This window comes from Boleophthalmus pectinirostris, unplaced genomic scaffold (genome assembly GCF_026225935.1).
Source record: "Boleophthalmus pectinirostris isolate CB_2022bp ecotype Guang Dong unplaced genomic scaffold, ASM2622593v1 HiC_scaffold_22, whole genome shotgun sequence".
NCBI lineage: Eukaryota > Metazoa > Chordata > Actinopteri > Gobiiformes > Gobiidae > Boleophthalmus > Boleophthalmus pectinirostris.
In genome coordinates, this window is record NW_026571190.1 from 40678886 (window position 1) to 40696985 (window position 18100).

Consider the following 18100-nt stretch of genomic DNA (forward strand, 5'->3'; position numbering starts at 1 on the left):
GAATCTGTGTTAGAGCTGCCCACCGCACACAGATTATAGACTATAGAGACATTATTTATTTAAAATGTTGTTATTATTTTATATTCTGCTTGTTCTGGATTCAAGGTTTAAGCAAAACTATTATTAAATATTTATTTTAATAAGAAAAGTTTAACATTAAAAATTTTGAAAGAAGAGGAAACATGCAGATGTTTTAACTTCTTGGGTTCTTTTTTAAGACAATGCAGTAAAGTGTGTTTACCTTGTTGACATGTTTCGGCTGCTGCTGCTGCATCTTCAGAACTGTCAGCGGTGTTGGTGGTGACGTGTCGTATATCAGCTGTTGTTACTTCCTGTAGGCGCCACGCCTCCCGTCGCCCGGTGTCTCTGGAGGAGGGTGTCCCAGGTGTGTGAAAGGAGGAACGCTCCATAACGACATCTGATATCCGACACGTCACCACCAACACCAGGACAGTTCTGAAGATGCAGCAGCAGCCGAAACATGTCAACAAGGTAAATACACTTTACTGTATTGTCTTTAAAAAGAACCTAAGAAGTTAAAGTATATAAGAAGACAAAATGAACATCATTGGCTTAACATGCAGATGTTGAAATTTCTTTATAAATATTTAGTTTGGTCCAAGACTTAGTCCCAGTTTTTAAGTTCGGCCTCTGTGGATTTGAGTTTGACTCTCCTGTCCAAGAGGAACTGCTTGTCTCCTGAACTCTCCTCCATGTTCTGGAGATTGAGCTGGAGACACATTCAAGTTCCTTTACAACAGCACGTCCACATGTGGCATCCTGGAGAAGTGGGAGAATCTGTGCATCTTCTGTAGAGTGAAGGAATCACCTCATTCTCCCAGTGGTGATCATCACTGCGGCCAAAGCAGCACGAGTGGAAAACCATGAAAAGACGTCCACATTTAGAGGTCGTCTCACTGTTGCCGCTCTAGTCGACCTGTCGTTCATTTCCATTAAAAGACGTGGCATCCTCTTGTTTCTAAGACATTTCCCTGTCCAGATTTTGTACAGATATCCACACTGAGATCTGACGTGTTTTCAAAGTTCTTTAATTTTTTTCAGCAGCATAGTACTGAAACTCTTTTGAGCAGGAATCAATACTAAAAAAATCACACTCACAGGACAAAAATGAACCTTTCCTGAACAGCTTTAAAACAATCTTGAGCTTAATCATAAGTATAAAAGCACATAGACTCTGGGTTAAACCTGCATTTGACCCGTCCTTCAGTGTCAGGAGCAGTGGGAAACATCTCCAGACCCTGAGCTGGTCTTGGTCAGGACTTTAGCTGGAGGATTTGACCTGTTCATGTTTTGATTTGAGCGCAGCCACAGGGAGAACCGGCAAACTCCACACAGAAAGGCCCAGGAATCGAACCGGGGACCTTGTTGCTGTGAGGCGCCGTGCCACCAGACATGAAGCTCGCGGCGCGTTGTAAGACGCAGCTCCGTAATCCAAAACAAAAGGTTGTAGAGAGTTCAGATTGCAGCAGGACCACGGGGTTTCACGAGGAGTAACAGAAGTGAAATGAGACGGAGAGAAACCGGAGGAGCAGAGATCAATGAGGTTTAAAAACACAAACAAAGTCACGTCCCAAGGTCCAGACGGAACAGAGACTCCGGGAACTGCTGGAACTCACGATTATGGACGAACCGATCTAGTATTTTGAGTTCCGATACCGATTCCGATACCGCGGCTGGAAGTATCGGCCAAAACTCGACATCAACCAAGACTGAAAACAGCTTTTATTTCATTTAAACTGAAATAAAATGAGACAAAACTGATCCAGAGTGTTAAAGGTGCATGGAAAACCTTTCTATCTTCACGGAGACCAAACCAGACCAAGTTACAGGTCAGATCTGTGGAGAGGCGACCCCGCCCACAGCCAGAATACCTGTTTATCTAGGTATTTTTGAGCTATAAAACCACCTGTAATTGAATAAAAGTAACGTAAAGCTGTTTAAAGTCGCACCGTGGAACATTCAAGCCCCTTAAATAACAATTTACACAGAAAACAGAAAAAGAAAATTACCCTTACTGGAAAATGTAAATCACTTTGCCCTGACGAAGACCATCTTGTTGGTGGAAATGCGTCGGCGTCCTTTCGTGAAGTAAAGAACTTTTGATATATTCGCTCGAGTGCCTCGGGTTTGTACTTCGCCCACTTTTACATTTTTTCAGTAAGGGCAACTTTCTGTTTAAAGATTATTGTTTTAAAGGTTGTATAGAGGATTTTTTTAAGGGAAGAGAAATACAGCGACAGTCCTTGTGCGCGTTCAGAATTACTGTTGAAGTTTCCTGTCTAGAAGTAATTCGACCGACGCGTCAGTTTTTAGACCCTTCGTCTGCTTCGGTCGCATCATCGCTGGACGAGATCTCCAAGAATCACCTCAGTTTGTCTTCGCTCCTTTTCCTCTTCTCTTCTTCTTTCAGCGACCTCAAAAACGGACTTTCTTTTGCGGCGAACCGGTCGTGGATTCTCGTCCGCCGTCGCGACAAACTTTGTGCGAAAAGCGAGGAAGCGACAGTTCGAAAAAGCCTCTAAGAACCGCTGCGTAAACCACGTAATCCCCGCGCTCCGACGACGAGTCAGTTATACTAGGGAGTTTGATTGACAACCCTAACAGCCAATAGAAAATGAGGGAGCCTCGTTTTCTATTGGCTGATGTTTATCTGGCCTCAACACGTCCACAGTTGATAGATTTTCGTTCTTTTTTTTTGGTCATCATAATTACAAAGCTGCTGCGTCTCTGTAATGGTATTTTAATCTTTCACTGACAGTTTGAAACAAAAAAAAATCCTCCATACAAACTTTAACCCATCGCGGAAGCACCTGTACTGCTATTTTTTTTAACTATTTTTATAACCCAGTGAAGCGCTTTACCTCTTTTTCTTTTTCTGGAGTTACATAGTGCACCTTGAAAACTCAAACACTGTGAGACTTTCTATTTACTACGACCAGTAAACGTCTTATTACATCGATTTATCGGTCCAACCAGGATATCGACTGGACCGATATTTAGAGGCCGATATCTGATCTAGCAAACTTTTCAGTATCGGCGCTAATATCCAATACCATTATCAGATCGACGCCTTGTTCACAAAACAGTAACTTTTCTAAAACCAAAGAAAAGAACTGGGGAATTTAAAGGTCCCGTCTGATGTAAAATAATCTGTTTGTCGTTCGTTCATTCGTTTTTCAATATAAAACCAAAAATAAGAAAACGAAAAAAAAACAACAGTTTTCTTTATTATTTGTCTCCAAAACCAAAATGAAAAAACGGATAACGATTCGTTTTTTCAGTTTTCGATTTTATGTTTAAATGAAGAATGGAAAAAAACGGATAACGACCGTTTCCCGTTTACGTGACTTCAGTGACTGTGATGCCGAACTTTTGCACCGCGTACGGACTGAACCAGGACTGATCCAGGTCCGGGACCAGAGCGGGACCAGACCGGGACCAGACTGGGACCAGAGCAGGACCAGAGGACCAGAGCAGGACCAGAGCAGATGGACCAGAGCGGGACCAGAGCGGGACCAGAGAGGACGACCAGACTGGGACCAGAGCGGGACCAGAGCGGGACCGGGACCAGAGCGGGACCAGAGCGGGACTGAGACTGGGACCAGAGGGACCGGACCAGAGCGGGACCAGAGCGGGACCAGAGACCAGAGCAGGACCAGAGCGGGACTGAGACTTGGGACCAGACTGGGACCAGAGCGGGACCAGAGCGGGACCAGAGCGGGACCAGAGGGACCAGACCAGGACCAGAGCGGGACTGAGACTGGGACCAGACTGGGACCAGACCGGGACCAGAGCGGGACCAGAGCGGGACCAGAGCGGGACCAGAGCGGGACCAGAGTGGGACCAGAGCGGGACAGAGCGGGACAGAGCGGGACCAGAGCGGGACTGAGACTGGGACCAGAGCGGGACCAGAGCGGGACCAGAGACCGGGACCAGATGGACCAGAGCGGACCAGGGACCAGAGTGGGACCGGGACAGAGAGAGTGGACCAGACGGACCAGAGCGGAGCGGGACCAGACCAGGGACCAGAGCGGGACCAGACTGAGACTGGGACCAGAGCGGGACCAAGCGGGACTGAGACTGGGACCAGAGTGGGACCAGAGCGGGACCAGAGACCAGGACCGGGACCAGAGGGACCAGAGCGGGACTGAGACCGGGACCAGAGCGGGACCAGATGGGACCGGGACCAGAGTGGACCAGAGCAGGACCAGGGACCAGACTGGGACCAGAGGGACCAGAGCGGGACCAGAGTGGGACCAGAGCGGGACCAGAGCGGACTGAGACTGCGGGACGGGACCAGAGCGGGACCAGAGCGGGACCAGAGCGGGACCAGAGCGGGACCAGAGCGGACCAGAGACCGGGACCAGACCGGACCAGAGCGGGACCAGAGCGGGACCGGGACCAGAGCGGGACCAGAGACCAGAGTGGGACCAGAGCGGGACCAGAGCGGACCAGAGCGGGACCAGACGGACCAGAGCGACCAGAGCGGACCAGACTGGACCAGAGCAGGACCAGAGACCGGGACCAGAGACCAGAGCAGGGACCAGACCGGGACCAGAGTGGGACCAGAGGACCAGAGGGACCAGAGCAGGGACCAGAGCGGGACTGAGACTGGGACCAGAGCGGGACCAGAGCGGGACCAGAGCGGGACCAGAGCGGAACCAGAGTGGGACTGAGACTGGACCAGAGGGACCAGACTGGGACCAGAGCGGGACCAGAGCGGGACCAGAGCGGGACCAGAGCGGGACCGAGACGGGACCAGAGACCAGAGCGGGGGACCAGACTGGGACCAGAGCGGGACCAGAGCGGGACCAGAGCGGGACCAGAGGGACCAGAGACCAGAGGGACTGAGACTGGGACCAGAGCGGGACCAGACGGGACCAGAGCGGAACCAGATTGGGACCAGACTGGGACCAGATTGGTTCCGTGCGGGGAAAGCGAGAATGTTCTGTGGACTACAGGTCCGGACGGGCTGATCCACATCAGCTGAACACTACAGATTTGTAAAGTATAAATAAACACGAGGAGATAAGTTTAAAGTTATTATATCGTGTTCACTGGTGGGGGGGGGGGGGTTGTAAAGTTCTTTCTGCTACGTCAAACGCGTCACAGGTGAATCTGCCGCGTCATCGTTGTCGCAGCTTTAGTTCGTCGTCACGTGGGAGGGAGGCACAAATACGCTGCAATTTGTTTAAAAAAAAACACTGAATCAATCTAAAAACCACTTCAGCGACAAATCCAAGGCCACACTTCACTTCACTCTGAGAAGGTAAAAAGCTCTGAAAAGTTGATTTTTTGAAATGATCCCACGTTTGTTTCTGTGTTCTGTCTGTTTCTGATGTAAACGTGACCTGAGCAGATCTGACCAGAGTTTTGCGTCTTGGTCCGTGTAAACAGAAACACTACAGTGGAGTGTGTTCAACTTTTACACTCTGGAGGTGGTTTCAGATTTTTGTGTTTTTAAGCCCCAAAATCACCGTCACCGTCTAAACGAAAGGCACTTTTTCGTTGTATTTACCCGCCAGCGTTCTCTCGCAGTGTGAAATGTGTTTATAGTCACTTTTTTTTAAACACTTTTTAAAAATAAACTAAAGCTCCAAACCTTGAGGGTCATCTCAGCGACAAAGATGGCGGTGAAGATGTAGTTGGAGATGGTCAGAAAGAGACGCTCCTGAAAAACATCACAGTGAGAGTCGTTTAAATCTGTCTCCAAAAACGAAACACAGAGTGACTGAACAACAGACACGATAAACGACAGGATAAACGACAGACAGAATAAAAACAGAATAAACAGACAGAAAAACAGAATAAACAGAATAAACAGAATACAAATAGAATGAAGGAGACAGAATAATAAAATAATGGACAGAATAAAACAAACAGAAGAATAAAGAAGAATAACAGACAGAATAGACATGGACAGAATAACAGACAGAATAAAAAGACAGACAGAATAACAGACAGAATAAAAAGAGTAACAGACAGAATAAACGACAGAATAAATGACAGAATAAGACAGAATGGACAGAAAAGACAGAAATGACAGAATAAAAAACAGAATAAACAGACAGAATAAAACAGACAGAATAACAGACAGAATAACAGACAGAATAAAACAGACAGAATGACAGAATAAACAAGAATAACAGACAGAATAAAAAGAGTAACAGACAGAATAAACGACAGAATAAATGACAGAATAAATGACAAAAATAACAGACAGAAAAACAACAGAATAATAAAGACAGAATAAATGACAGAAAATAACAGACAGAATAAACAGACAGAATAACAACAGACAGAATAACAGACAGAATAAACGACAGAATAAACGACAGAATAAAAAGAATAACAGACAGAATAAACGACACAATAAATGACAAAATAACAGACAGAATAACATACAGAATGATGGACAGAATAAACAACAGAATAAAGGACAGAATAAACGACAGAATAAAGGACAGAATAATGGACAGAATAAAGGACAGAATGATGGACAGAATAAACAACAGAATAAATGGACAGAATGAATGGACAGAATGATGGACAGAAACAGACAGAATAAAGGACAGAATAAAGGACAGAATAAAGGACAGAATAAAGGACAGAATGATGGACAGAATAAATAACAGAATAAAGGACAGAATGATGGACAGAATGATGGACAGAATAAAGATGATGGACAGAATGGACAGAATAAACAACAGAAATGATGGACAGAATGATGGACAGAATAAAACAACAGAATGATGGACAGAATGATGGACAGAATGATGGAATGACAGAATAAAGGACAGAATAAAGGACAGAATGATGAAGGACAGAATGATGGACAGAATTGATGGACAGAATGAATGGACAGAATAAAGGACAGAATGATGGACAGAATAAATAACAGAATAAAGGACAGAATAAAGGACAGAATAAAGGACAGAATAACAGAATGATGGACAGAATAAAGGACAGAATGATGGACAGAATAACAGAGAGAATAACAGAATGATGGACAGAATAAAGGACAGAATGATGGACAGAATAACAGAGAGAATAACAGAATGATGGACAGAATAAAGGACAGAATGATGGACAGAATGATGGACAGAATAAAGGACAGAATGATGGACAGAATGATGGACAGAATGATGGACAGAATGATGGACAGAATGATGGACAGAATAAAGGACAGAATGATGGACAGAATGATGGACAGAATGATGGACAGAATAACAGAGAGAATAACAGAATGATGGACAGAATAAAGGACAGAAGACTGGTCGTACCAGACTTCCCTGCAGGATCCGGGGCCTCTCCAGAGCGACGGTGATGCAGTTCAAGAAGATGAAAACCAGCACCACGTAATCGAAGAGTTTGTGAGCGATGATGGACTGACACAGCCCCCGGAACCTGCGCCCGAAAACAAACAAACAAACGGTCAGAACACCGACGCTAACTGTGGGCACTGCTCTGTCTCACGCTCTGTTACTCTACAAATCTGTCCGTTTTTCTTGAGTTTTTAAGCTGTTTTGACACATTTTTGAGCATGTTTGCTGCTGTGTAACTGCTAGAGATCCATGTAGAACACCCCCAGCACGATGTCGCAGCAAAGTGTGACTCCAGTGGATGTCGCCTGCCGCCACCAGGGGGCAGGACAGGGACAAACGACAGGGTTAGCGGTGAACAGACAGACGGTTTGCGAAGGGGAGGGAAGTAAATGACTCAAGTTTGGTCCTAAACTTTTCGAGCTTTTAACCGTGTAATTAACTTTATTCGACCCCGCAGACTTTTCCTCTAAATGCCGCTTTCCCTTTTCACCCTGTGCTGAGTCACTCCCCCTTCAGAGCGCGATCACAACACAATCAGTCCTGCAAACAGAAATACCGCACATCGAATCAGGTCTGGGAAGCTGCTGTGTACAGATTTGTGTCTTACAGCAAAACAGGACTGAACCAGGACTAAACCAGGACTAAACCAGGACTAAACAAGGACTAAACCAGGACTGAACCAGGACTAAACCAGGACTAAACAAGGACTAAACCAGGACTAAACAAGGACTAAACCAGGACTAAACAAGGACTAAACAAGGACTAAACCAGGACTAAACCAGGACTAAACCAGGACTAAACCAGGACTAAACCAGGACTAAACAAGGACTAAACCAGGACTAAACAAGGACTAAACCAGGACTAAACAAGGACTAAACAAGGACTAAACCAGGACTAAACCAGGACTAAACAAGGACTAAACAAGGACTAAACCAAGACTAAACAAGGACTAAACCAGGACTAAACAAGGACTAAACCAGGATTAAACAAGGACTAAAGCAGGACTAAACCAGGACTAAACCAAGCCTAAAACCAAGACTAAAACCAGGCCTAAACAGGAACTAAACCAGGACTAAAATCAAGACTAAAATCAAGACTAAAATCAAGACTAAATCAACCTAAACCGCTACTAAACAAGGACTAAACCAGGACCAAATAAGGACTACACAAGGACCAATCCATTAAACAGGATTAAACTACAACTAAAGAAGGATTAATCTGGGACTACACCAGGACTAAACCAGGACTAAACAGGGACCAAACCAGGACTAAGCCTTGCGCAAAATCTAGGACTAAAGACTAGGACTTAAACAAGGACTAAACTGAAACTAAACAATGACTACACAAGGACTCCACAAGCACCAAACCAGGACTAAACCTTGCGCTAAATCTAGGACTAAAAGACTAGGACTTAAACAAGGACTAAACTGGAACTAAACAAGGACCCAACCAGAACTAAACCACAACTAAACAAGGACTAAACAGAGACCAAACAGGACTAAGTCTGGACTAAATCAGGACTAAAACCAAGACTAAAACCAGGCCTAAACAAGAACTAAACCAGGACTACATCTGCACTAAACCAAGCCTAAAATCAAGACTAAAACCAAGACTAAAACTAGGCTTAAGATGGGACTAAACCAGGACTAAACCAGGACTAAAGAAGGACCAAACCAGGACTAAACCACAACTAAACGGGGACCAAACCAGGACTGCACCTGGACTTTACCAAGCCTTAAATCAAGACTAAAACCAGAACTAAGCTGGGACATAATCAGGACTAAACAAGGCCTAAACCACAACTTAACAAGGAGTAAACTAGAACTAAATTGGGACTAAACCAGGACTAAACAGGAACCCAAGCAGGACTAAACCTTGTGCTAAGACTAGAACTAAAACAAGGCCTAAACCAGAAAGAAGAACTACACAAGGTTCAAACCAGGACTAAACCGAGACCAAAGCACAACTAAACAAGGACAAAACCAGGACTAAACCAGGACTAAACCAGGACTGAACCTTGTGCCAAACCAGGACTAAGTCACTCCCCCTTCAGAGCACTATCACAACACAATCAGTGCGTATCCCGCCAATGAAACTACTGGTTCAGCTTGTGGGCGGAGCCTCGTACGGAGGGTTTTAGGACCCGGGAGAGATCACTAGATTACTTAAACATGCATGGATGACCGTTAAACCTCTTCAGGCAGGTTTTTGATGAGGGAACAGCGCAAAACTCTCCAAAAAGTCCATTTATATTTAGTCTAGAAATAGTAGCAGCCACAAATATCAAAGCTGGTTCACTCAGTGCAGTTAAAGCTGCACTGCGTAACATTTCTGCTTGTCTCCATCGAGATGTTATTGCTTTGTCTGGAATGTCCCGGTGTGGCATTAAACGTGTCCATCCACAACTTTATTTGACCCTGAACGCTTTTCCTCTAAATGCCGCCTTCCCTTTTCACCCTGTGCTGAGTCACTCCCCCTTCAGAGCGCGATCACAACACAAGCAGCGTGAGTCCAGCAAACAGAAACACTGCACATCCAATCAAGTTAAACCAAGGACTAAACCAGGACTAAACAAGGACTAAACCAGGACTAAACAAGGACTAAACCAGGACTAAACAAGGACTAAACAAGGACTAAACCAGGACGAAACCAGGACTAAACAAGGACTAAACCAGGACTAAACAAGGACTAAACCAGGACTAAACCAGGACTAAACCAGGACTAAACAAGGACAAACCAGGACAAACCAGACTAAACAGACTAAACCAGGACAAACAAGGACTAAACCAGGACTAAACAAGGACTAAACCAGGACTAAACAAGGACTAAACCAGGACGAAACCAGGACTAAACAAGGACTAAACCAGGACTAAACAAGGACTAAACCAGGACTAAACAAGGACTAAACCAGACTAAACCAGGACTAAACAAGGACTAAACAAGGACTAAACAAGGACTAAACAAGGACTAAACCAGGACGAAACCAGGACTAAACAAGGACTAAACCAGGACTAAACCAAGGACTAAACCAAGGACTAAACAGGACTAAACCAGACTAAAAGGACTAAACCAGGACTAAACCAGGACTAAACCAGGACTAAACAAGGACTAAACCAGGACTAAACAAGGACTAAACCAGGACGAAAACCAGGACTAAACCAGGACTAAACCAGGACTAAACCAAGCCTAAAACCAAGACTAAAACCAAGACTAAACCGGTACTAAACAAGGACTAAACCTTGCACTAAGTCTAGGACTAAAACCAGGACTAAACCAGGACCAAACAAGGACAAATCCGGGATTAAACTACAACTAAAGAAGGATTAATCTGGGACTAAACCAGAACTAAACAAGGATTAAACAGAGACCAAACAGGACTAAGTCTGGACTAAATCAGGACTAAATCCAAGACTAAAACCAGGCCTAAACAGGAACTAAACCAGGACTACATCTGCACTAAACCAAGCCTAAAATCAAGACTAAAACCAAGACTAAAACTAGGCTTAAGATGGGACTAAACCAGGACTAAACAAGGCCTAAACCACAACTAAACAATGACTAAACTAGGACTAAATTGGGACCAAACCAGGACTAAACCTTGTGCTAAGACTAGGACTAAAACAAGGCCTAAACCAGAACTATACCAGGACTAAACCAAACCTAAAACCAAGACTAAAACCAAGTCTAAAACCAAGACTAAAACTAGGCCTAAGCTGGGACTAAACCAGGACTAAACCAAGACTAAAACCAAGTCTAAAACCAAGACTAAAACTAGGCCTAAGCTGGGACTAAACCAGGACTAAACAAGAACAAAACCAGGACTAAATCAGGACTAAACAAGGACTACACAAGGACATTAGCATTTACTCAATAAATAATGAGGAAATAATGAGTTTTTATTGACGTAAAAACTTGCATTCTTGCTGTGCGTGGGCTCGCCTCTCCACAGATCTGACGTGTAACTCAGCCCAGTGTAAGCGTAATGCCGTGCTGCGGAACATTCCAGGCGACATTTCAATGAAGAAAAGCTGGTGACATTAACGTCGTAACTGAGCTGAGACGACAAACAGACGCACAATCCTGACACTGCAGACCTTTACTTTTGTGTTGGTTTTTTTTTTACGATAAAACTGTATTAAACCCACGTCGTTCTCCGTTTGTGAAGACCTTTAAAATGAGCTGTGAAGGCAGAGACGGGCCGAGAGACGAGCGGTTCCGGTGTAAAGGGCCAACGAGAGCTGTTTAAACCGTGAGAGGAGCTGATTTCTTGTGTGAATAAAGGTCAGGAGGTTCGACAGAGGAAATGTCACAGTCTCCAGCGCCGCTCGGCCGCGCCCAGGGACCCGCTGTAACGAAGGACGGACGGACGGAGATTCTGGCACTTTGCAGCCGCTGTCGTCAGATTCTCTCGGGCTGTGGCGCTAACCGGAGGCACTGAGCCGTCTGCAGGTCTGTTAGACTTTAATCCGAGTTTTGTTTTACAATAAGACGCAGAAGTGAAGCGCAACAGAGGAGCTGATTTGTGCTGTTAAATAATTCCCCCTCGAATAACAGTTTTACAGTTTGTCTCGCTTTTTTTTTTTCACTCAAACACCGAAAAGAGACCAAAGAGAAACATTAGTGCACTGTTTTCTAGTTTATGTTATAATGTTGTTTCTTCCACACATAAAACTTTAATTGTGTTGTTTTTGCTCAACCAGTGATGTTTCTGTGGCATCAGTGGACAAACGCTCCACCAACAGATCTACTATATAGTCCAAAGACATTTCCTCTGGTCTTCTGATGTTTTATTTAGGGCTGGGCAAAAATAAAATGTTTTAATCGTGATTAATCGCATGAGTTTGAGCGATTAATCGTGATTAATCGCTTGTTATACGCAAAACCAATTAATGAATTCAAAGTAGAGTATAGCTGCACTTTTATGGAAATGTAAATGAAAGAGTCAAACATTTGTTGTACAAACAGAACATTTCTTTCACAGTTGAACCTCAGAGTCTTCGAGGTTTTCAGGAAAGGCTCAAGAAAAATATTGAATGGACGTTTGTACTAATATATTTATTGAATATTTTTTATGCTGTGAGTAATGAACACGACACGAGTAATAATTTCTAGATCAGTGTTATAAACTTGGACTGATATTTCTTAGGAAACAAAGGGTTAATATAATGAAATGGAAATGGACCAATCACATTTGTTCTTCCAGTTGTGTCTGGGTCAATCAGTGACTCCAGCACTGAACTAAAGAAACAAGCTCAGCTCAGAGCCGGAGCCCGAGGCTGAACCTGCGGCCGGAGCCGCGGCTCGCGGAGGCTCGGACATGTTGCATCTCTCGTGGTCAGAAAAAAGTGAAAAAAGTGTAAAGAAAAGACGTCAAACTTAAAGAAACGCTCGCGGTGAACTTTTTCAAAATAAAAGCCAGTGAGAAACAGACGTTTACAATAAAATAAATAAATAATAAAAACGGCGTTAAAATAATTGACTTAATTAGTTAACACAAAGTTAACGCGTTAACGAGCCCGGCCCTATTATCATTATTTCTCTATTACCATTACCAGGTAACAGAGAAAGTGCTCCACTGTGTTTTTAAACTCCACACACTTTCACTAGAATCATTTGGATCATTTCCAGTCTCCACTAAACGAAACAGAAACTCATAAACAGAGATCACAGCCTCCTGAAAACGTGCTCTTTAAATCTATTTTATATTTTGAGTTTTCAGACCATCGTAAAACAACTTTTTTTTAACAGCGTTTGCTCATCATGTGTCTTTGTGCATCGTGTTTCCATGGTAACGGCTGAACAGTCCAACATACAGCAGAGACACAACACAGAACTAAAATAAAATATAAACTGTGGAAGATGAATCCAAGATGGTGTTGTTTTGTTTTCATTGGTCTGTGTTCATTGGCGCATGGGTCCAAAAAATATATTTCCTTGTGCGTTACTTCCTGAACACTGATGTGTTCAGACCAGAGAGTCAAAAACGCCCTGGACGCCTCGAGTTGGACGTCTTTACCTTTGAGTTCAGACGCCCCGACGCACGTCTTGAACGTCGTGGACAAATGGACAAATACTTGACGTGTGTCCAGGGCGTCTGTTGCCGTGGAAACAAGCGCCTGGTCCCGGTCTTTTCCCAGAACGATGGACCAGGCTGAGGGAGACTTTTGTGTTTTTGTTTTTTTTTTGCATAAAACCATCAGCGGAGGAGATTCGACGACTGTGGTGTGTTTATATTTATACTCCGCGAATCACACTGGTTTAGTCCTGAATCAGACCTGGTTTAGTCCCGGTTCAGTCCTGGTTTAAACCTGGTTTAGTCCTGTTTCAATCCTGGTTTAGTCCTGTTTCAGTCCTGGTTTAGTCCTGGTTCAGTCCTGGTTTAGTCCTGGTTCAGTCCTGGTTTTAATCTGGTTTAGTCCTGTTTCAGTCCTAGTTGAGTCCTGGTTTAGTCCCAGTTGAGTCCTGGCTGAGTCCTGTTTCAATCTTGGTTTAGTCCTGGATCAATCCTGGCTTAGACCTGGTTTAGTCCTGTTTCAGTCCTTAGTCCCAGTTCATTTCTGGTTTAGACCCGGTCCAATCCTGGTCCAGTCCTTGTTTAGGCCTGATCCAGTCCTGGTGTAGTCCTGGTCCAGTCCTGGTGTAGTCCTGGTCCAGTCCTGATCCAGTCCTGGTTTAGTCCTGGTCCAGTCCTGATCCAGTCCTGGTTTAGTCCTGGTCCAGTCCTGGTCCAGTCCTTGTTTAGGCCTGGTCCAGTCCTGGTCTAGTCCTGGTCCAGTCCTGGTGTAGTCCTGATCCAGTCCTTGTTTAGGCCTTGTCCAGTCCTGGTGTAGTCCTGGTCCAGTCCTGGTCCAGTCCTGATCCAGTCCTGGTTTAGTCCTGGTCCAGTCCTGGTTTAGTCCTGGTCCAGTCCTGGTGTAGTCCTGGTCCAGTCCTGGTCCAGTCCTGGTCCAGTCCTGGTTTAGTCCTGGTCCAGTCCTGGTCCAGTCCTGGTGTAGTCCTGGTCCAGTCCTTGTTTAGGCCTGGTCCAGTCCTGGTTTAGTCCTGGTCCAGTCCTGGTCCAGTCCTGATCCAGTCCTGGTTTAGTCCTGGTCCAGTCCTGGTCCAGTCCTGGTGCAGTCCTGGTCCAGTCCTTGTTTAGGCCTGATCCAGTCCTGGTCCAGTCCTGGTCCAGTCCTGGTTCAGTCCTGGTCCAGTCCTGGTTTAGTCCTGGTTTAGTCCTGGTCCAGTCCTGGTCCTAGTTCTGGTCTAGTCCTGGTTTAGTCCTGGTCCTTAGTCCTGGTCCAGTCCTGGTCCTAGTCCTGGTTTAGTCCTGGGTTAGTCCTGGTCCAGTCCTGGTCCAGTCCTGGTTCAGTCCTGGTCTAGTCCTGTCCAGTCCTGGTTTAGTCCTGGTCCAGTCCTTGTTTAGGCCTGATCCAGTCCTGGTTTAGTCCCGGTCCAGTCCTGGTCCAGTCCTGGTCCAGTCCTGGTTTAGTCCTGGTTTAGTCCTGGTTTAGTCCTGGTCCAGTCCTGGTTTAGTCCTGGTTTAGTCCTGGTTTAGTCCTGGTCCAGTCCTGGTTTAGTCCTGGTCCAGTCCTGGTTTAGTCCTGGTTTAGTCCTGGTCCAGTCCTGGTTTAGTCCTGGTTTAGTCCTGGTTTAGTCCTGGTTTAGTCCTGGTTCAGTCCTGGTCATCATCTTGGTGATGTTTGTGGCTCCTCCTCTTTCTCTTTCTTCTCCTTTTTTTTGGGGTGATGTCGACGCTGGACACTCGTCCCTGATTGGTCGAGGCTCCTGGTCTGAACCAACCTTTACAAACCTGATTTTTAGGATTTCTAAAGTTCATTTTGTAAGAACACAGACGAATCCTACAACATCTGCAGGTTGATTTCACACAAAAAGCACTTCGCTCTATGGGCCAATTCTCTCCTGGGATTTACAGCATCTACAGAACCAGGACAGAGGGGCAGGTTTTATAATAGATCCACGAGATACACGTACAACACCCCCAGAGCGATCAGCAGACAAGGAAAAAAAAAACGAGCGGTCTTGGCCGAGCAGGTGAAAACGTGTCGCGCTCACGGGATTGTAATTGTCACAGGATTAGAAAAGTTGAAACGGTCTCGTATCAGCAACGATCTGCCGGGTTTTCAGTCTCGACGTCGCTGTCCAAAGCTCCCAGACGCAGATCCGCTTTTGTCCCCGGGCGCCGCTCGTCCCCGTCACTGTCTCCGCCTCGAAGTGCAAATCAATCCGCTAATCTGAGCGCTTTTCCGCCGACCTGGCAACCCCCGTCCCCCTTTTATCTGGCAACCCTGTCGTCTCGTATCGACCGGGCCACCGCGGCGGATCGGGGCTTTTGTTTGTGACGATTCTGTTTCCCGGGAGACACTTTTCCATCAAACGCGCGGAGGTATTTACAGCTGCGGCGGCGGCGGCGGCGGCGGCGGCGAGTCTGGAGCTGTTTTATTGTCGTTGACAGAGGAAGCCAGAGGAGCCCCCAAAAAACAAACGCTCTGTCAAAAACGCCAGGAATCCAACTGATGTCCCGCTTAGGGGTGTTCTGCATGTGTGTCTACGGTGGAATGTTCAGCCGTGACCATGGTAAACATCAGCATTACACATTAAACTTTCTCAGGCGCCGAATGTTGCAGTGGAACGAGCTCGGGAGAACTGACTCAGATTTATCGACGTCCAATAGAACAGCTTTATTCACAGAGTTTAAAGTTTAGTTTAGTTTAGCAGAGTTTTTCATTCACACATGTTTGAGTTTTCCTTTAAGATAAGATAAGATAAGATAAGATAATCCTTTATTATTAGTCTGTCTACATCTTCAAAGCTCAAAACGCTCTGGTCCAACTTGTGACGTCATCATGAAGCGGTAGTTTACAAGTGAACATCTCCTTTTTTTTACCTTTAGTTGAGTAGAGTTTGGTAATTCCAGGTCTGAAATTATCCAAACGATTCTATTACGCTGCAGATTTCCCTGATCTGGAAAGAGTTGTTTTCAGATTTATTTTCGACTTCCGGTCAAGTGTTAACGGAGGGAAACAGGGTCAGATTTTTGACATTCAAATGTCTCTTATTCAGAAACTAGAGGAACTATTGAAATAAGTAAAGTATCAGAATGTAGGAAAGAGTTACACTCCAACAGGGTCAAGTTAAACCTGTGAGATTCTTTCAAGTTCAAGACAAAAAATTTAAAAACTCATGTCGGTAACAGAGGGAATGAAATATGCAGCACTTTTTGGTCAATAAATCCAAACAGTGATAACTCTTGGTTCTCACTTACATATCCTTAACAAACTGGTTTGAATATTTGCTTCATATAGTTTTCTACCATATGGTACAAGATTAGGTTGAAAAACCTCTTACTTTTTGACTCATGAGATTTTTTATTAAGAAAGTTCATGGTAACGGAGGGAAAAGTAACGGAGGGAAAATTGTGCAAACAAGTAGAAGGTGCAGGATTTTACATCATTTGTCACTTTTTTCTTCCAAATACTTTAATATTACTTCAAAATGAAAGAAACTATTTCTATAAAATATGTCAGTCCTTCCAAGAACATTTTTATCATTTTAAATATATATTTTTTAAATCATGTCCCTTCATCAACAGTTCAAAGATGGAATAACACAAGATATGATGAAATACATCCATTTATTTACATGATTTTTGGGTTTTTGAAATTTGGGAAATAGTTTTTGTTCCATGTTTCATACATGGTCTGTTTAAAACATATGGAACTTTAGAACCAAAAATGGTACAGAAAAAAGGTCAACAGTTTGATAAACTAGAGAACATATGTATCTGTTCAATACATTTTTATATCAGATCAATGAACTTGAATTTTTGGCCTTGTTGTTTACTTCTGCTTGACCGGGTCCAGTTCTGAGACGCTTCACTCGAGTCTAGAGGTCGTTTAGTTTAAAAATGATCTTGCTGCATGAACAGTTGACGTCATTTTCTGATAGATTTAAGTGTTTATATCTTCATTTTTGGCTGAGCTTTTGTGCAGTGTGAAGATGTTTTCAGTTTGAGAGAATCGGCCTAAATCTGCAGGGTTTGTGCGTTAAACGTGTGTGAATGAAACAAAAAGACAACTCCAGATAATCGTGCACGTTTGATGAGGAAACTGCATTGGAACACAGATCAGAAAACAAAGTCAATTTCAAAACTGACATTTGTCTTTAATCGCGGTTACCATAGAAACCTGAGTATCTGGGGAAGCTCAGTTTGGGAAATCAGGCCATGAAAATCTTAAATGTTTTGACTCTTCGCCGTGGCTCCTCCTGACCGCTCCTGACCTCTGACCCGGACGCTCGGGCTCGGTTACCTGGGACCAAATGCCAAACGGCGGCGCACTTTGAAACGAACCGAGTGGAGCCGCGCTAAAAGGAAAAAGGTCAATGCATTCCACTCCGAGGGCTTTAAAAACCAGGTGTGAGTTTGAGGCAGGAGGGAGCGCGGCGGCGGTCAGGCTCTTATTCTGTCACCAAAGGGTTTTTTCTATGGAGCTTTCATAACTCGCTTCGGAGAAACTGTAAAAATAGCGCTGAAAATGGTTTCCAGGTGAAAGACAGAGACAAGAAACCTCAGAGTGAAAAAGTAAAACTAAATACAAACTGAAAAACAACCAATTACATGGGACTTGTACAGTGTCGAGGAGTAACAGATTACATGTACCAGAGTAATCAGAGTACAAATGATGAGTAACTGTATTCAGTTACAGGTAATTGGATTACAGTTACTTTGTTGAAATAAATGGATTACACAGAGG

General features: G+C 44.5%; 1 protein-coding gene across 1 annotated transcript in view; it reads right to left on the reverse strand.

The window, feature by feature from the left end:
- Positions 1-18100, reverse strand: part of LOC110170326 (voltage-dependent T-type calcium channel subunit alpha-1I-like) — a 475861-nt gene that overhangs the window by 162530 nt on the left and 295231 nt on the right. Inside the window, exons 23-24 of the mRNA XM_055158519.1 lie at positions 7305-7428; positions 5624-5692 (exon numbers count right to left, since the gene is read on the reverse strand). Of these exons, the coding sequence (XP_055014494.1) occupies positions 5624-5692; positions 7305-7428 (193 nt within the window). The remainder of the gene's footprint in view (positions 1-5623; positions 5693-7304; positions 7429-18100) is intronic.